Genomic DNA, 20,396 nt, shown 5'->3' with positions numbered 1-20,396 from the left:
CATAATTCCTGTAAACCCCTCCCCCAATTGGTTCCCCAGCAAGATAGAGGGCTGCGTACCCCACTTTGGGAAGGCAGGTGAGGGTTCCAGCAGCGTCCCAAAGCCCTCTGCCCCCCTTTCCCAAAGCCCTGTAAATGTTTGTCCAGCTTTGGGATAGACAGAAAGGGCTCTAGGACCCTGCAGAGCCGTGGAGCTTCCTTCCTAGAGCCAGGCGTCTTGCTTAGCTGCAGTGCAGGATCCGGCAGTTTTCCTGCACAGGGCACCCGAGCTGAGGTAGTATAAAATGAAAAGATTCATAATTGAGAAGATCCACTTGGAGATTCCAAATATTGGCCTCGCACAGGTTTGTGCCATTTTATGAAAGATTATAAAGTCTGCCCATTCTGTCTAGCTTTGAGAGGGCGGAGCTAGGGCCCTGGGAGTCCTGGCACTACCTTCCCAAAGCTGGTAAGTGATTTCCCATCATTGGGAATGAGGGAAGGGCTCTAGGACCCCGCCAGAGCCCTGGATATTCCTTCCCAGATCCAGAGCAGTGCCAGCAGTTTAGCATGCCAGCAGTTTTCTTGCACGGGGCACCAAGCCTGGGGTGGCAGAAAATTGAGAAGATCCATTTGGAGGCAGAGACCCGGAATTTCCTTACAGAGCTGGAGCAGGGTGCGGAGCAGAGGTGGCACAAAATTGAGAAGATCCACTTGAGGAGAGTGCCCATACTTCCTGCCAGAGCAATGCCTGCAGTTTTCCTGCACATGACGCCAAGCCTGAAGTACCCCAAAACTGAGAAGATCAATTTCGGGGTAACAAATACTGGAAGCCTAGTAAGTGGTTGCCCAGCTTTGGGATGGAGGGAAGGACCTGCATGCTGATATGCTGCACAAGCCTTACTGAAGGCTCTGATGTCCTTTCCCTATTTTTCTTTATTCCAAGAGATCCAGACATTGGTGTCTCATGGGCTAGCTGGTGTATTTGCAGCCTGTACTTTCTGGGAATCACTAACTACCTTCTTGTTTCCCAGAGGGCAGTACACTTCCTCTTCCTAGACACCCGGTACAATCTCTGTTCAATAATTTCAAGTATGCAGGGAGCCTCCACAGTTACTTTGTTCCTCCTGGAGTGGGTGGCTGGGTGGGAAATGGAAGCAGTACGCATGCACATTCAGTTGCCAAAGGCGTCCATGTCACCTAGGAGATTGCAGCCACAGAGATAAGAAAAATTAGTTGCCTGGTGAAGTCACTTCCTGGTTTGCATGGCAAAGCTGGGTTTTTTTCAACAGAGTCCAGGGACAGAAGCGCACAGCTTTATTGAGGGAGCACCTGGTGTTGCAGTTTTGCACTCTCTAACAGTTTTACGCCTGCACTGCTGCTAGGAATTCCATATAATCCCTGTTTATATATTTTTAAACTCTCCAGATCTGTAAAACATTGGCTGGTTTCTCAGGCTGGCTTAGCTCTGAGCAGAGTTTGTGGGCTGATTTGTGACAGGCTCTGCCTTTCTAATAAACTCAACATTTTTGACAAAAGTTGATATTTTAGCTTTCTCTAATTTTGCACAGTGATTTCTTGTGTGACTCTTTTCCTGGCAGTGAAAACAAATTAACTTTCCCATTTTATTTTGTTTGGTTTTTGGTGTCTCAAACCTTTCTTTTCCTGAAGGTTCGTGAGAATAACAACTCTCCCATGTCCCCTTTTATCTCGTCCAGGAAATCTGCTGCTTCCATCACTGTTTGCAGCTTTTTATCCCTCAAAAACCAAATAAAGTGTGAGGGAACATGTTTAAAGAAGTGCTTCAGTTCTTCAAATGTCTGAACTTTACATCCCTCAACCCATCTATTTAAGGCTCTGTCTAGGAGGCAACCTAACTGGGCGTACATTTCACCAGTTTCCTTTTAATATCTCTAATTGTTTTTCTGCTCTGTTCAACAATGAGCCCAAATCATATCCTCACTCTTTCCTTAAAGAGTAAACAATCTGAGGTTTCTTTATTTCTCATCTCTGAGTAAACCTCACTGAGACTGCCACATATCAGTGGATGCAAATATATTGTCCTGGCTTCATCTAGAACCTCCAAATCTTTACAAGTTCTCTTAGAACTAAACAAAAAAACCTTTCACGTCATCTCTTTTCTGATATTGTGGAAATTTCTTTTGTTCCACTAAGGTAACTTCCCCGCTTCTCTGTGGTGCTGGTAACTCTACCCTTCAGGTGCCTCTCTTACATTTTAAGATTGTACATTCCTTTTTCATGTTTCTCTTTATCCTGCTATAGTGACATTTTTGGCAAACTGAATCTGCTGTTCTCCTTGAAGCCTAGCTTGTTCTGCTTGAAGCTTGACTTTTCCTTTTTCTGCTTCTGTTTGAATTTTGGCAATTTCAAGTTTTGTTTTCCTAAATTCTAAATCCTGACTAGAACTTCCTCAGATGCTGCTCCTTCAGACTGAGCTTCTCCCAACTGTCCCCTTTCACTTCTAGAATTTTATGAGGGGGTGCCATTTTCTGACAGGGTTTTTCTCTCATAGAAATATAAAACACTTTATTCTACTTGCGGTTTTTTTCATTTCATATCATGACGTTACCGTCAATGGTGGGGAACCCCCTTAACTACGGGCCAAGTTTTGCTTTTTTGAAAAGAAAACCCGGAGACCTAGGGAAGTTGGTAAGAAAAAAAAATGATGTACCAGGAGATAGAATTCTTTCAGGAAACAATAAAGTATAAATAGGGTAAATTCAGTGGAAGTTAAACTTCTCCTATCTCCAATTCAGCTTCCCAATTTCTCTTTATGGGATTCTTCTCTTTCCAGAAGATCGCTCCCCCCTGACTGAAATGAGACCTATGTCAAATGTTCTCTCACTGCTCTGTTTCTCCTGTCCCCAATTCAGCTTCCCAGTGTTCTATTGTCCGTATACTGTTACAAAGACACTAGTCACCGATTTTCAGAATGAAAAACCCTTTTTACCGTTTTTTTTTACAACTCAGCACCCTGGTGGAATTCTGCTGCACTGCATCACCAAACTCCAGCTTAACAGCTTTCTAACATGTCACTGTGGGGAGGACTGGGAAAGTTGCAGAGAAACTGATTTAATTCTTTGTATAATTCTTTACAGTGGAATATGTTGGTCAGTGTAGGGCTTTTTATATTGTCTTTATTTATTTAAAAAAAATTCTTGGGTTACTGTGTAAACAAAACAAAACCAAAACCAAACAAAAAAAGACCTGGACGTTTTGCCAAATTTAAAAAATCCACCAGGACAAAAATTTTAATCCTGAAAAAGAGGGTGTGTCTTGGAAAAAGAGGACATGAAGCATCATTCCATGTTAGGCAGTCATAGCTTCCCCCAAAGGAATCCTAGAAACTATTGTATGTTAAGGGTACTGAGGGTTATTAGGTGACCCCTTATTCACCTTATGGAGCTACAGTTTTCTCAGAGTGGTTTAACAATCAACCCGTCTTCCCAGGGAACTCTGGGAATGATAACACTGTGAGGTCTTTTAATAACTCTCAGCACCCATAACAAACTGCAGTTCCCAGGGTTATTTGAGGAAAGACACGATTGTTAAAGTGGTATGATATTGCTTTAAATGAAGCCAGATGTGGCCACAGACAGAAATTGAGAACTTTTTTTTTTCATTCAAGCAGGTTTTAAATACCCAGTTCTGCTGCTGTTTTTAATTATTTTAATCGCTGCTTTTCACAATTACTTTTTCATTATTTGGGGGGGGGGGTTACTGCTGAGTGTTTATTTCCTAATTATTGTTTTCCCTTTTTTTGTAAGTAGCTCTGGGTATTACTGGTGGAAGAGTTGGGCATAAATATAAATTATATAATCTGATAACTCAGAACTCAAAGCAAATACAGACAGTATAGATTATATCTGTTTAATTTAACCATGCCCCTTTCCTTTTCCAGGGTATTCTCCCCCACGCCAACCACTCGGTACAAGAAAGCCATATATCTGGAATACACAGATTCTACCTTCACACAAACAAAACCCAAGCCTGCTTGGATGGGTAAGCAAAAGGATCTTTTTTGTAGAGAGAGGGACTGCTTGTTAAACCACTCTGGGAGTCGTAGGATAATAGGGGTCTCCTAACAACTCTAAGCATCCTTAACAAACTACAACTCCCAGGATTCTTTGGGAGAAACCATGACTTTTTAAACTGATATAATACATTTTAAATGTACAGTGCAGATGGGCCGGACACCCACACCCTTTCTTCCCCCAATTATTATTATTATTATTATTATTATTATTATTATTATTATTATTTTACCAAGCACATTAATGCTGAATTCATACAAGTTAAATGTTACTTGTATTATGGTGGTTTTTGACACATTCATTTTCTTGCAAGCTACTTTGTAGATCATTTGGTGAAGACGTGGGATATTTATGTTATAGCTGCATGTCTTTATTAAGTAGATTGCTTGCTAATTTAGCATAGAATGGTTGGCTTAGGTATCCCCAAAGGGAGCTACTGATTACAGGACAGACAGTGAAATGTATCTGTGAGTGAGATTGAGATCTGTGAGCTGGCTGTAGAGAATGTGCCCTCTCTTGGAGCTTGTTATCTGTTCCCTTGTAGGAGTATCTCTTCCCACTACGTCAGCTCTGCTACCCACATATTTGCAAATACAGAAATGTCAAAAGTGTTCAGGGCTGTTTCAATCTAAGCAGAGTAAGTGCAAATGGGGTACTGCTTCACCAACCGCAGTCTGTGCTTAGCCCGCCTTTTCTGACTTAAACCAGTCCGGGGCGTGGACGTGGGGTAACACTGCTTGGCAGCTTCATTTGTTAATATAGGTTTTCCCCATTTGTTCCGATCTACTGCTAAAAAGAGGGCTTTCAGTGGTAAGCAGCAGGGCAAGGCGAAACTCACTTGGACACTCGTGCCTAAAAAGTGCGGGTCCAGCAGAAAACCACTTGAACCTCTGTTTTCCAGGCACTACACAAGTGGAAGTGTGTACGAGCCTTCAGTAGGCTCATTGGCTCTGGCTCCATCTACGGTTTGGGTGTCCTGCCTTCTGTCTCACAAGTCCCAATGGGCACCTCACCAGCAGTGCTGTTTTTCTAGAAAAAGAGGTGCCTGAACTCACCATGAGCGCCTCCCTTATTCTCTTATAATGGCAATGGCGCCCACATGAGAGGTGCCAGAACTGAGTTCTGGCAAGTTCTGGCTGGGGAGGAAAAAAAGCCCTGGCTCCATCTTCAAAGCTGACAGAGGCTGGTTCTTATTGCTCTGCCAACTCTGCCTCTGGAGTTATCAGAAAGCATAGGGTTGCCATACGCCTGGAATTTGCCGGACATAGCTGGAATATAGCAGTCAGAAATAGTGTCCAGACGGAAATAGCTGACATGCCTGGGAAAACCTGGATATATGGCATATTGGAAGTCTATAGTTTAGTGAATTTGCAAAAAAAGCAAAACAAAAAAACCTCAACTTTGGGCAAAACTAAACAAAAAAGCTCTACAACAACTTTTGTATCCGAATTTTCACTTTTTGAAATATAGCAACCCTAAGAAAGCTGTCCAGTGTCACCTCTCTGGGTGTTGTAGGCTGTTACATTAGCTTTCCTGTCCACCTCCTCCACCACCCAAATCATGGAGATGCCAACACAGGCATGAACAGACAGGGATGGTTCAACCTTGTCAGAGAAGTGCTAGGCTGCTTACCCAGTCTAAGTATCAGAACCGCTTGCTGCACTAGTTGTGCCTGCCCCTTTTGCTTATTACAGGCTTGAAGGGGTGGGGTGGGGGAACTATCATTTTTGGATCGACACCTTTACTTGTGCAGCTGTATATAGAGCACCTACTGTGCCTTTGAACAGCATTTTGCCTATGTATCACATTGATCTGAGCACTGAACATTTTGGTAAAAACTGCAACCTGAGTTCAAATTCTTAATCAAGTGGGATCCAAGATATTAAGGTTCCCATCCTCCTCCTCCCCTACAGGTCTTCTGGGCCCTACCATCCGAGCAGAAGTTCATGACAAGGTGGTCGTTACCTTTAAGAATCTGGCTTCCCGTCCTTTCAGCATCCACGCCATAGGGGTGTCCTACTGGAAAGCTTCAGAGGGTGAGTTTGATACACACAGAGCACCATGTCCATTCATATTGCACACCCCTTTAACAGAATTTGGTATGACCCGCACATTCTAACACCTGATCCAAGGCTTCCCAATTAGCTTTGTGGCTGATCAGGGATTCAAACCTGTGTTCCTACAGCCATATCCAGATTGGGTTGGGTTTTTTGTATTCTGCAACATGGCATTGACGCAATGATTGATTCATTAGTGGTGCATTGATACTGGACCATCCAAACATCATTCCACTATTAGCTGATCTGCAATGCTTCCCCAGTGTTACTACATTATTGTAATGGGGAGGATTCTTGACCTAAATCACAACAAAAGTGGGATAACTCCCCACCTCCCACCACCATCCTGGAATATTTGTTTTGTAAAAAGCTACAGGATTCCAGCTGGAAGTTACAGGAGGCTCACCAGTTGAAAACAAAGCAGTGTGACTGTCCTAAAACTTTTGCAGTTGCAATCAGTGTTGCAGCAGGCACTCCAGTATTTGAAGAGTGACAGACTCCGGGGAGTTCCAGTACTTATCCAAGCTTTGTTTTCCTTGGTCATTAGAGACTGTGGTGTCCTTAGGATATCTGGTTATATTTATGCATCTATACAACCTGAGCAAAGGATGGAGGAGCTCACAGCTTAGATATTCCAACAGATCTTGCTCTCCCATTAGGTTTCCAGGTGGATGCCCAAAGCCATAACTTTGCATTCAGCACAGAGAGCAAGCCAAGTCTCTCTGTCTTCCAGAGCGGATGAAATAAAGACTAGCTCTTGGGCTGTTGTCCTCCTGCCTACAGTATTCCATGGCCAGGTGAAAGGGGCGACCTTCTCTTAGAAGAGCATTGCCACCCAATTGTCTCTGTGGCATCCCAAACCAATCCTATAACAGAATTGGAAGTCCTTTGTATTGTGTATTCATGATGATTTGTGCTCATTATGGTATTGGGGCAATTATATCCAATTATATCCAATCCTATAACAGAATTGGAAGTAGGATTGGATATAATTGCCCCAATACCATAATGAGCACAAATCATCATGAATACACAATACAAAGGACATCTGGACAGTCCCTAAGTCATGTTCAGATCCAGTATGCTGACTCTTGTAGGGTGAAAATTAGATATCAGTAAAAGGCTGTCATAAATAGGGAAGGGGGATAAATTCAGTTCAGTTCATATGTTAAGGCGAACCTACCTAATCCACGCTATACACGGACTGAAACAAAAAAGCCCTCTGAAATTCACTCTTCGCCAAATTTTTCAATGCAGTTTTCCATCCAAGTAATGCAATATCAAAGTGTGCTTTAACATGTCAGTGAAATATATTTTTTTTAAAAATATCCTAATATGGGAAAATGCTTTGCAAAAATAAGTACACTAGGCAAATTCCATGCACATATGTAAATATTGTGTGTGGGGGGGTCACACTAAAGTGCTGGTGATTTTAATGGGGACTTTTTAAAAAAATTGCAAACTGATGGGGGAATGTAAACTCAATTTTACATTGGAAAAATGAGAAACCAAAATTAAAAGATTCACCCATTCCTACCCTTAAAGGAAAGGATTGGCTCCAGCAACTGTAATGTTAACTGAAAGGTTGCTTATGTGTTTTCAGGGGCAGGTTATGATGATGCAAGCAGCAGGCCAGAGAAAGAAGACGATGCTGTGGAGCCTGGCCAGACTCAGACTTACGTGTGGGACGTCTTAAAAGATCAAGGTCCAACCGGGTCTGACCCACAGTGTTTGACTTATGCCTACTCCTCTCATGTGGACAGTGTCAAGGATATTAACTCTGGCTTGATTGGGGCCCTGCTGGTTTGTCAGCCAGGTAAGACCAGGAGATGGAAGAGACCTTCCCATTTGTATCACTTTTTCTGAAATACTTGCAGACATTTCACAGACGTTTATTCAACACATTTCTAAAGCACTTAATTAATTCAGATTTCTAAGTAGTATACATAAAAACAACTTTCAGAAAATGGGACAATCCAACACTAAATACGTATAATAAACCAAACACTTCCTTAAAATGCCTGCTGGAACAAAAATGTCTTAGTCGTGTGTCTAAAGTTCAACCAGGTAGGTGTCTGTCTAATCTCAGGTGGGAGGGAGTTCCATAAGGCTTGGGCCACTACACTGAGTGCATGGCTTCTAGTAGCTACAAGCTGTGCTTCTGGGCCATGGAGGACCACGCCAGCTGAGACTCCCCAAAAGATCTCAGTGATCAGGCCAGGATATAAGGGATCAGGTGGTCTTTCAGATATCTTGGACTCTTGTTGTAAAGGGCCTTATTAGCCCTGGTCTCTGCAGCCTTTACAACACCCCTAAAATGTAGGCCAATATTGTTATCTATATTGTTCAGAATTAGGTACAGAGCAACAAAGCTGAGAAATAGTGGTTTGCTTCATGCCAACCAATAAGTTCATGGCTGGGATGAGATTAGTACCCAACATCGTCCAACTCATCGCTCCATGTGCTAAACAACTGTGCTATCTGGAAGACGGGAAGGAGGGGAAGGGAGAAGAAAATATCTGAGACAATGCAGAGAGTTAAAGCAACATTTCAAGAGTCCTGTTTTGTTCCATTCTGGAAGCTACTCATTTCCTATAACACAAGGAAGGGAATTATTTTTATTGGCCAGCTGTGAGTAGAACACGGGAGCTCTTGGGAGGTGCCAGCAGTGGAAGTTTCTGAAGTGCAAATGCTTTTCATGATAACCAACCTTTGCCAAACCATTTCTAAAGCTATGCTACAAAAGTATGTTTTTGACCAGTGCAGGCATTATGGCTTCAGTACGATGCAAGTTAAAAAAAAAAAATTAAAAAATTTACTCGCACCCCAGTACTTTGCTTAAACTCCAGCCAGTTGAAGAGTTCTGTTGACTAGCAGCCAGCCGCAGTTCTATTTAGCTGATTGCAGTCTCTGGGGGCTTGTGAACAGGACTTGTAAACAGGGGCGTTTGTATGGCATTTAGCAGGGGTGTTTGAGGGAGAGGCTCAGGTATACATAGGACCAAGAGACATGGTCAGAGAGGGATGTGCTGCAGTGACCTTCCAATACCTGTGTCATGCTTTTCTTCCTGCCTGAGAATGTGCAAAATGACACCTGCAACAAGTGCCTTGCTGGGAGAGATATTATAGCAATTTGAGGCCCACCTATCCACCTATCCTTTGAGCTACTGGGAAAGATGAGGAATTTATTGACAGAGTAGAGTGTACTGTCCTAGAACAGCAGTGGAGGAAGATTGCAGATTGCAGGAGACAAACCTCTGGAGGAACATGACACACAGAAGCAGGACTGTCAGGAGTCATGCTGTGTCAGTGGAGCTGCAAAATGGATTGCATGCCCCCACTTCTGACACCAATTCTGGGCCAAAGGAGCAAGGACAGCAGTTGCAGACCTCAGACCAAAGTGGCTTTGGAAGGTGCAATATACAGAACAATCCTTGCCACTCCCAAGAGGAAGTGGTGGTAGGTGACTCCCTACAGAGGAAACAGGATGTCCCAGGAAGTGTGCTGTCTTCCAGGTGCAAAGAATCACAATGTGACAGAGAAGTTGTCAAGTCTTATAAAGCCAACTGACCACAACCACTTCCTTCTGATTCATGGGGGTACAAACAATAGTGCCACACACAGCCTTTGGTGTACAGCAAGGGATTATGAGATTCTGGGAAGGAAGCTGACGGGCCTTGGAGCACAGGTGGTTTTCTCATCACTCCTTCCTGTTGAAGGTTGTGGCACAGGAAGAGAGAGGAAAATGCTGGAAGTAATCGCTGGCAGCACAGGTGTTGTTAGGAACCAAACCAAACCAAAATGTTTATTCGGCTTTACGCCCATCATGAAACACAACACAACAAAACAAATCAAATAAAACAACGGACTCATACAAACCACAAGTAGTATAACACAGTTCGCAACTCACAAGGACAGATATTAGCCTTTCATTAAAAAAGTTTAAGATTAAGATTAAAAAATTTCGGCACTACACTAAAATCAATATCTGATGTCATTATAAAAAAAAAAAAATTCTTATAACTATCAATAATCAGCTAACATTCCATTCCGTCTCTTGTACGAGAGGACGGCTGTTAGGAATTTAGCAACCTGTTGGGTAATATAAGGATCCACATCTTGAAGAACCCAGGCAAGCTGTAGGTCTACTGGTTTGTCAGCCATAGGCTGGATTATGGAGCTTAGTATACTAGCACGGGCTGAACTGTACAAAGGGCAGATAAACATAACATGATGTAGAGATTCAGATGTTTTCATTTCACAAGCACACATTGAAGGGACTTGGCCCTTAGTAAATCTATGTCTCAGTACGTTTGTTGGAAAGACATTGAACCTAGCTCTAATGAAGGCATATCGGTGAGACGCGGCCATAAGCGAAGTTAAGTAGGACGGGGCACGGTAGATAGGGGTTATGCCTAAATTTAACGGCGAGCAGGCTCCACCACCAGCTATGAAATTTTGGTATAGCTCCACATCATCCAGCCTTTGATTTATACACCTTTTAGCCACATTTAGATCCAGTTTGAGCAATTCAGTGGGCGAGATCTCATAGGACAGCAATTTGGCATGGATTTTTCCTGACCACAAATTTGTGAAGTCATCTCGCCACATGCATTGAATGAGATAGTGGTTCGGGAGTTTATGCCATAGGGATATCCAATAAATCAAAACTCTCCTCCATATAACTAGCTCCACTGAGGGGATCTTCATTTCTAAACGAATAGCCGCATTACTTACGCATGTTGGTAATTTTAGAAGTCGGCGTAAGAATTGGCTTTGAAGTGACTCTAAAGGTGAGAGGTTTGCAAAGGCAGCCCATAAAGGTGCAGCATAGGCCATTGTGGCCATCACTTTGATGCTATACACTTTCAAGGCCGCAGGGATGAATAAGGCCCCCTCAGAGTAGAAAAAACGGAGGAGGGAGTGTGATAGGGCTTTTGTCTTATTTTGAAGATATTCAACGTGTGCTTTCCACCCTAAATTATATTGAAAATAAATTCCTAAATATTTAAATTTATGTACTTGTTCGATTTTCGTGCCCTCCAGTTTCCATGAATAAAATTTTCGACTCCTTGAAAATATCAGTACTTTGGACTTGGTGTGGTTGATAGACAGATGATTAGAATGGCAATATGTCGCGAAAATCTTTAGTGCCCTCCTTAAACCCACTCTGGAGTAAGAGAGTAGTACCGCATCATCTGCGTAGAGAAGTAGAGGACAACGGTAATCTGCTATACGAGGGGTGTGGATAAATTTTTGTGAGGCGGCTAATGGGTTCCTCATATCACTGATAAATAAGTTAAAAAGAAGAGGCGCTAAAATACAACCCTGGCGTACACCCTTATTTACTGGCACTGGGTTAGTCAGGTCTCCAGCAGGGGATAATCTCACCCTGGCCACGGACCCGGCATGAAGTTGGGAGATAAGCCACAGGAGCCTTCTATCTATTCCCCAACAGGCAAGTTTATCCCATAGTAATTTCCTCGGAATACTATCAAACGCAGCTTTCAAATCTATGAAAGCTGCGCAAAGTTGGCCCTGTCGAGGTGTCGAGTATTTCCGGGCTAAGTGATAAAGAATAATTGCCTGGTCTGTTGTGGATCGATTTAATCTAAATCCAGCTTGCTCATGTCCAATCAGGTCAGCCTCAACTGACCACTTCGTCAACCTTGCCAGCAAGAAACGGGCATATATTTTCCCAATGGATGATAGCAGACTGATATTCCGATAGCTCCCTGGGTCACCGGGAGGGCCTTTTTTGTAGATAGGAATTATAATGGCCTCCTTCCACGTTCCTGGTATTAAGCCCGTGGCATTTATTGCATCGAACGTTTTAGCTAAAATCCCTGCCCACCATGCAGAATGAAGCTTTATAGCCTCAACAGGGACCAAATCTGGCCCAGGGGCCTTACCAGTTTTCAGCTCAGCTATCAATTCTAGGATTTCAGCAGGGTCGGTTTTGGGCCAGACGGGAAGGGGATTAGAAGGTCTCCAATGAGTGGCCGGAGCTTCTGCCACTGAGAAATATTTTCTCAGGAACTGCTCCCATGTAGGGGCCGGGATCACCGTTAAGGGATATTTCGTGTTTCTTCCCTTTATTAAGGACCAAAATTTCCGGGAGTTATGAGATTTTGAGGCAGAAATTATAGTCTGCCAGCGATTTAAATGCCACTCCCGTTTGGCCGATTTCTGGGCCTGTTTGTATGCTTTTTTAGCCAGGGAATAAGATGGAGGTAAGGCCGGAGCGCCAGAAAGTTTATAGTCATTATATATTGTATGTAGATGGAGTCTGGCTAGTTTGCAAGCAGAGTTGAACCAAGGGGCGCCAAATTTAAAATAATCGTTTTTAACTCCATAGGTTGGAGAAGTAAAAAAGCGAGTTAAAACTTCTATCAGGCAAGAAAAAAAATTCATACAGGTAATAGGATCACTCGGGACTATTCCTACGTCCGGCTGATCACCAGAAAACTTTTCTCGGATAAAATCCGTATATCTATGAGCGAGGGCAGGAGACCATCTAGTCCCCTTTATTTTAGTGGCTGACTCCGCAATCACCGGGATTGGGTGGGAGCGGTCGAGCAACTGCCAGTCAGGTGTTGTTAGGAAATGTTTGGCTTCTTGGACCATGGTCTCTGCTTCCTTGAAGAAGGGCTTCTGGCTAGAGATAGGTTGCACCTCAGAGTGGTTGGCAAGAATGTGTTTGTTAAGAGTCTTGCAAACCTGATCAGATCTTTAAACTAAATCCTGAGGGCAGGGGGAGAAAATACAGGGGAGCACATATTATGTGGGATAATAGCTTCATTGATGCACAGGAAACTGAGATGATGCTCCAGAATTCTGCTAAAGGGCTGGAAACTACAAGAAGGAAGCAGCTGGAGGGAATGGCTAATGATTTCAGTTGTCTCTGTACTAATGTGCAGAGTATGTGAAACAAGCAAGACGATAATATAGGAAGGCAAATATGACCTAATAGGCTTTACTGATGGCTAGTGGGATGAGGCTCATGACTGGAATGTAGAAATTAAGGGGTATAAAGGAATAGACAAAACAAGAAGGGAGGAGCAGTAAAGCATGTGTACACTTGTGAAGAAATCCATGAGAAGGAAGTACAAGATGGATGGGAGTTTCTTAAAGGTGAACCATTGAAGGCACAAATGCAGACAATTCCAACAAGTAAGAAAAGTTAGAGGTACCTAAAGAAAGCAGTGTGGCTACATAAGGAGCTTACAGATGAACTGATATTTAAGAAGGGCGTTTATAAAAAATTGAAGAAAGGGGAAATCATGAAGAAAGAGTATACACAAGTAGAAGGGAAACAGTTGCAGGGGAAAGGTTAGGCGGGTCACAATTTAGAAGGATATTGAAAATGTGGAATGTGTGCAGAGGAGGGCAACCAAAATGATTAAGAGTCTGGAAGCCAAGCCTTATCAGGAATGGTTATGGGAGTTTGGTATGTTCAGCCTGGAAAAGAGCAGACTGAGAGGAGATATGATAGCAATATTCAAATATCAAAAAGTTGTCACATGAAGATGTTTTCTCATACTTCAGAGGGTAGAACCCAAACCAACAGGTTCAAATTACAAGAAGATTTCGACACCAGGAATAACTTTTTGAGGGTAAGAACTGTTTGACAGTGAAATGAACTCTCTTGGAAAGTGGACTCTCCTTCCTTGGAGGTTTTTAAGCAGAGGTTGGATGGCCATCTGTCATGGATGCTTTAGTTGAGTTCATGCATTGCAGGAACTAGATGACCCTAAGGGTCCCCTCTAACTACAGTTCCATGATTCTATAACTCAAAAGCTGGATCACCCTTTGTTGATGTTTTGGTCAATCATAATAAAAGAATTTTTCAAAATTAAAGTTCCAGTTTTGGTTTTGCTTGCTAGTATTACCCACCTCTTCTTCTGCTGAGCTTATTTTGTGGGTTTCTTTCTGCAAAAGGGAGGCACGGAGAGGTTCAGCAAAGAGCACCCCAGAGATTATATAATTGTCCCTGCTATGATGTAAGTGGTGGCTCTTTATCTCTGCCCAGCCCTGCTGCATTACAGGACTGGGTACTGGAGGTTTTCTTTTTCTTTTTTAATGATTCCATTTTCAAAAATCTTGTATGCAGGGACCCTGATGAGTGAAGGAATTCAAAGCATAGTGCAAGAATTTGTGCTACTCTTTGCAGTGTTTGATGAAGGTAAGAATGGTGTGGGGAGGAAGGGGAGAAGAGGGTAGAATATTTGTCTTGCATGTGGAAGATTCCAGGTTGAACCCCTGGCATCTCCAGGTGGGGCTGGGAGAGACCCTCCTCTCTTTAACCTTGGAGAGCTGCTGCCACTCAGTGTAAAAAATACTGAGCTAGAAGGACCCTGAGTGAGTGTGAGGCAGCTTCCCATGTTCCATCTTTTGTATGTTTTTCCACATCCCTGCAGGGAGGAAAAACCTTTTGTAGCTAATAGCAATTTCCTTTCTCTTTTTTTGTGTGTGTGTGTGGTTATTTCTTTATTGCATTTTGTTTTTTTTAATTTTTTTTATATAATATTTATTGGAATTTTACAAAAACATCAGTTTACAAAATACAAAAAAGAACATATGAAAAGAACAAAAAAAAGAAAACCTGAAAAAAATACATAAAAAAGAAGAAATACAAATAAAAATACAATATACAAAGAACGAATAGGTAAAAGAGAATTAAAAACAAATCCATTTTTTATAACTTTATGCTCATTAACTTGTTTCCTTGACCTCCTCACACCTCCCCTTTTTGTATTCCCATTTAGGTAATCAAATCAGCAAATCCTTACCCTCTTTCATTTATCTTAACTCTATATCTTAACATATTATAACTCTATATTTTCATCCATTATCAATTCATTTTTGCATATTCTTATTAACTTTGTTGCTAATACCCCCTATTCAATCCAATCATCATTTTAACATTCATTAATTTTACAATATTTCTGTAGGTAGTCTTTAAATTTCTTCCAATCTTCTTCCACCAACTCTTCTCCCTGGTCTCAGATTCTGCCAGTCATTTCCGCCAGTTCCATATAGTCCATCACCTTCATCTGCCACTCTTCCAGGGTGGGTAAATCTTGTGTCTTCCAATACTTTGCAATCAGTATTTTTGCTGCTGTTGTTGCGTACATAAAGAAAGTTCTGTCCTTCTTTGGCACCAATTGGCCGACTATGCCCAGGAGAAAGGCCTCTGGTTTCTTCAGGAAGGTATATTTAAATACCTTTTTCATTTCATTATAGATCATCTCCCAGAAAGCCTTAATCTTTGGGCACGTCCACCAAAGGTGAAAGAATGTACCTTCATTTTCTTTACATTTCCAACATTTATTATTGGGCAAATGATATATTTTTGCAAGCTTGACTGGTGTCATGTACCACCTATATATCATTTTCATAATATTCTCTCTTAAGGCATTACATGCCGTAAATTTCATACCGGTGGTCCACAACTGTTCCCAGTCCGCAAACATAATGTTATGACCAATATCTTGTGCCCATTTAATCATTGCAGATTTAACCGTTTCATCCTGCGTATTCCATTTTAACAGCAAGTTATACATTCTTGAAAGTATCTTAGTTTTGGGTTCTAACAGTTCTGTTTCCAATTTTGATTTTTCCACCTGGAAGCCAATTTTTTTGTCCAAATTATAGGCGTCTCTTATTTGATAATAATGAAGCCAGTCTCACACTTTATCTTTTAATTTCTCAAAACACTGCAATTTCAATTTCTCTCCTTCTTGTTCCAATATTTCCCAATATTTCGGCCATTTGGCCTCCATATTGAGCTTTTTCTGAGCCTTCGCTTCCATTGGTGACAACCACCTTGGGGTTTTATTTTCCAATAAGTCTTTGTATCTTATCCAGACATTGAACAATGCTTTCCTGACAATATGGTTTTTAAATGCTTTATGTGCTTTAACCTTTGTCGTACCACAAATATGCATGCCACCCAAAAACATTATTAAAACCCTCCAAATCCAAAATGTCTGTGTTCTCAAGAAGCAGCCAGTCTTTCAACCAGCAGAATGCTGCTGATTCATAGTAAAGTTTAAGGTCTGGCAGGGCAAATCCGCCTCTTTCCTTTGCATCAGTTAATATTTTAAATTTTATTCTGGGCTTCTTGCCCTGCCAGACAAATCTAGAAATGTCTCTCTGCCACTTCTTGAATTTCCTTTCTCTTGCTAAGGATGATGCTAAAACTGGTGGTGACCCTGGACACAGCTTCAGATAAACGTATTTCAAGAGCTATGTTATGGACTAGGTTGGGTCTGGGCCACATAATCTAATGCAATAAATTGGTGTGTCTTCAGGGTGCCAAAAAGGCTCCTTAAGAGTTTCAAGGACTGGCCAAATGATTTGCGACTGAGATGTTATCATGCTTCAGCATGTGATAGCAATAAGGTAGAATAGTCCTAAGGCAATAGAGTAGACTGTATCATTTCAGATTATTGGTTGGTGGGTGTTACACTTTTTATTGCAGCAACACTATAAAATAATTTCAAGTAGAAAATTAGCCCAGCAGGAAGTTGGCTACCTTTCTTCCTGATGCATTACTTTGTTTTTTGATTGCAAGAAACTTGGTCCTCAGGAGAACCATGACCAATATAATCCCTTACCTGGTAGACTAGATTGGTATAGTCCAGTCTGCCAGATGAATATTTCACCTATCTAGTTCTGCTGCATGTGTTAGATCAGGTCTGATCCAGAGTGATATTGCCTTAGACTAAGGTCGAGGAAAGCTCAGGACATTGTTGGACTCTAACGCCCCTCAGCAGTCAGGGTTGATGGGAACTGGAGGCTAGCAACATCTTGAAGGCCACGGGTTCTCCATCAACTCCATAGCCCTTTTATCATATTGATGAGAAGCTGCACAGGTTGGACTGGAGCATCTCAAAGAAATCCCAAGAGTCAGTCAGCCTTCAAAGGGCCAGTTACGAAACAGGAATTAATTCAGTTACAGCAGGAGAATGAGTAAAAGAGTATAGGAACACAGAAATTTAATTTGTTTATAGTCTCAGGATTTACCCCCATTTTTAAGTGAAAATCCTATGCCTGTCTCCTCAAAAGTAAGCTTCATTAGTCATTGGAACTTATTCCCAGGTCAGTATGTACAAGACTGCTGACTTATTTTGCTGGGCTTTATTCAACTAAGTTTTACTCAGAGTAGACCAACTGAAATTACTGAACCTAACTTTGTCCTGTTCTTTACTTTCAGTGGGTCTACCATTCACACTGTGAGTAAAACTTTGTTGAACACCACCCACAAAACATTTTATGACACTCTTCAATAAACTTCCAGGGTAGAAGTTTACACACACACACACACACACACACACACACACACACACACACAAATTAAAAGCCAACAACAGCTAAATAGATAAAAAAGAAGAAAGTAGGCATTTTTAAAATCCATAAAATTCAACAGAACTGATAAAGCAAGACCTACAGCCAGCTTTCCTGGTAAGCAACCCAAGCAAATAAAAACACCCCACCTGCAAATGACACCAGAGTTGCTGCCAAGTGAGTGAGCCTGTTAGTTTTTATTGACATGATATTGAGATTATGGGTATATGCTTGGGCATAGCCCAAAAAGTATTGAAATACATTAAAAATACTCAGTTAACTAAGGTTCTGTTCCCCCACAGCAGACGCCTGCCCCTCAAACAAAAGCCTGCCCCCGTAGTGTCCTTTGGGGGGGGGGATTTTACCTGTGATCTCCCAAAAAAAGCTAAACAACTTTTTGGTCCCCTCCTAACAAAAATCCTGGCTACACCCATGGTTAATAGGATCCAGAAAAGGGCAGACAAAACGATTAAAGGGTTGGAGAAACTCTCCTATGAGAAAATGCCTTTGTGGTTTTAGTATAGCAGGAGAAAGGCAAAAAAGAGGAGGCACAGTAGAGGTATGTAAAATAATGCACAGTGTGGAAAAAGTGGATTGGGAGATGTTTCTCGCTGTGTGTTATAACATTAGAACTAATGGACATCCAACAAAGGACTTATCCACACTTACCTTTTGCCTCACTCTTTCCTGGCACAGGTCCATGTTTTAAAACTCCATGTCCAAGCACTCTCTTTTTTTTGCCATGTTTGTTGTTCTTTTTTCAATAATGACTTGCAAGTTCTTTCACAGCAGCTGCCTCTGCCTATTCTGTATATTTGAAGCAGACATTCTTGTGGATCTTGAGAAGAGTCATGCAATCTTCCTCTGTCTTTCAAATGTCTCCCATCAGGCAAAAGCTGGTATTCTGAATCCAACACCTTAGGAAATGCTCTGTCCCCTGAGCTGCACACTATCAATGGATTCATGAATCTCTCCCAGCCTGGTAAGTGCCACCTATATCTTTCCCCTCAAGAAAAAAAGAAGTGAATGATGGAATGATTGACAGAAGGTGATGGTGGTAAATGTAAACACCACGAGTGAGCTGAACAGAAGCACAATGGAAAAGCAGAGGGATGTTTTAAATTTCTATATTCTATATAGCTTCTATATTCTACATTCTCAGGAGCCATTTTGTATGGTGGCTTAGGAGGGGCATTTTTCAGGGTTGGTCCAAGCTGTTTTGTGGGTTGAAATAGAACACCAAGCAGCACCCCACTTTGCTAGACAAATATTCCCTTTTGCCAACCAAGTCTTACTTTACCATCCTGGCACCAATTTCTGCCTTCAGCTAAGGTCATACCCACACCAGACATTTAAAGCACTGTTATACCACTTCATTGTGAGCTACAGTTTCTTCATGGCTGTTGAAGTGGTATAATTAATAGTGCTTTAAATGTCTGGTGTGGAGATGACCTGGCTAAATTCTGTGGCTTGAAGCACTCTGTTTCACCATGCTGTACAGAAGGACTAGCCCTAGTATTTTTGCCACTGTTAGAAGCTGATGGAGTTAGAACAGGCATAGGCAAAGTTGGCTCTCCAGATGTTTTGGGACTACAACTCCCATCTCCATGACCACTGGTCCTCTTAGCTTGGGATGAGGGGAGTTGTAGTCCCAAAGCATCTGGAGGGCCGAGTTTGCCTATGCCTGAGTTAGAATATATAATTCACAGATCTGTATGTTGCTGTTCCATAGCTATCAGAGCTATGGGGAGAAACATGCATTGCTATTAAAGGGTTTCTAGGCTGTGGAGTGACTCCATTAACCCAGGTTAGTCATTGGTTTCTCCTCCTCGTCTGGAAGGACTACAAAGGGCAATAACAATAGCAACTGCTCTTTTGACTCCTGGCTCAAGATTCTTGGCTGCAACTCCTGGCTCAAGATTCCTCTCTCTGCTTCTTTGTCCTGACCCCAAGTCCCTGTTTGATAGCATCAAAACCAATTCATTCTTGAGTGATCAGGCTTCATAAACAAAGCTAGTGCTTCCAGCAGTAAGAGATTCACCATAGACTCTAACATGGTATTTAATGTAAGTATGTACAGATGAGATACATACAAAATGATTTTTTTTTAAAAAAATCCAACTTTAAAGCATGGAACATTTTTCTTTCTATAAAGTGGAATAAACTTTTTCTTTACCTTACAAGTGAAGTTTGGCTTGGCTGCCAGGGGCAAAATAAAATCTTCAGGGCAAGATCCAACCTGTGGTAGCACCCATTGGGATGTCTTGAGCATCACTGAACAGTTTCCTCACTTGTATATTTTCTATATCTCTTGTAGATTTCAAGGTGTGCCAGAACAGACTGGTCTACTGGTATGTCATTAGTTTGGGCACCAAACCTGAAGTCCACTCCATTTTCTTTGAGGGCCACACTTTCCTTGTGAGACACCATCGGCATACTACTCTGGACCTCTCCCCAGCTACTTTTCTCACTGCCGAGACAATGCCCACAACCATCGGCATATTTCAGATGTTCTGCCAGATCCCATCACACCAGCAAGGTAACAGCTATAGGAAAGAGGAGGTGCTAATGAAGGATCAGAAATGGAAAACCAATGGGTGAACCTCTCCCACCCTTTATTGAAAAATGGTATTTGAGTTGATATGAGATGCATAGTAACAGGCTAGGATACAGAGAGGTTCCACTAGCTTCTGCACCCTGCCTTCTCTTGGGGCTCCAGCGTACTGTTAGTTGCTTAATTTAAAACTGTATGTGGCAGAAATGGGAGACCCTGTGGCCCTCCAGATGCTGATAGACTACAGATGCCATCAGCCTCATGAATTTGTGAGTTGCTTAATTTTAAATTGTGCAGGGCAGAGTTGAGGAACCTGTGACCCTCAATATGTTGGTGAGCTACAACCCTCACCAGCCGCAGCCAGAACGGCCAGTATCCAAGGATGATAGGAGTTGCAGCTC

At 42.1% G+C, this 20,396-nt stretch overlaps 1 protein-coding gene across 5 annotated transcripts in view; it reads left to right on the top strand.

Moving 5' to 3' along the window:
* F8 (coagulation factor VIII) overlaps positions 1 to 20,396 on the top strand; it is a 79,754-nt gene that overhangs the window by 22,006 nt on the left and 37,352 nt on the right. For 4 of the 5 annotated variants that reach the window (XM_053374721.1, XM_053374720.1, XM_053374725.1 and 1 more), the window contains 6 exons: positions 3,901 to 4,001; positions 5,947 to 6,069; positions 7,694 to 7,906; positions 14,203 to 14,274; positions 18,331 to 18,423; positions 19,759 to 19,980. In XM_053374721.1, coding sequence (XP_053230696.1) covers positions 3,998 to 4,001; positions 5,947 to 6,069; positions 7,694 to 7,906; positions 14,203 to 14,274; positions 18,331 to 18,423; positions 19,759 to 19,980 — 727 coding nt within the window. In that variant the 5' untranslated portion in view covers positions 3,901 to 3,997. Of the gene's footprint in view, positions 1 to 188; positions 816 to 3,900; positions 4,002 to 5,946; positions 6,070 to 7,693; positions 7,907 to 14,202; positions 14,275 to 18,330; positions 18,424 to 19,758; positions 19,981 to 20,396 lie in introns of those variants that run through there. The other variant, XM_053374722.1, reaches the window with a different exon arrangement.

The sequence above is a fragment of the Podarcis raffonei genome, chromosome Z (assembly GCF_027172205.1).
Source record: "Podarcis raffonei isolate rPodRaf1 chromosome Z, rPodRaf1.pri, whole genome shotgun sequence".
NCBI lineage: Eukaryota > Metazoa > Chordata > Lepidosauria > Squamata > Lacertidae > Podarcis > Podarcis raffonei.
This window is presented reverse-complemented; position numbering and strand designations above follow the sequence as displayed.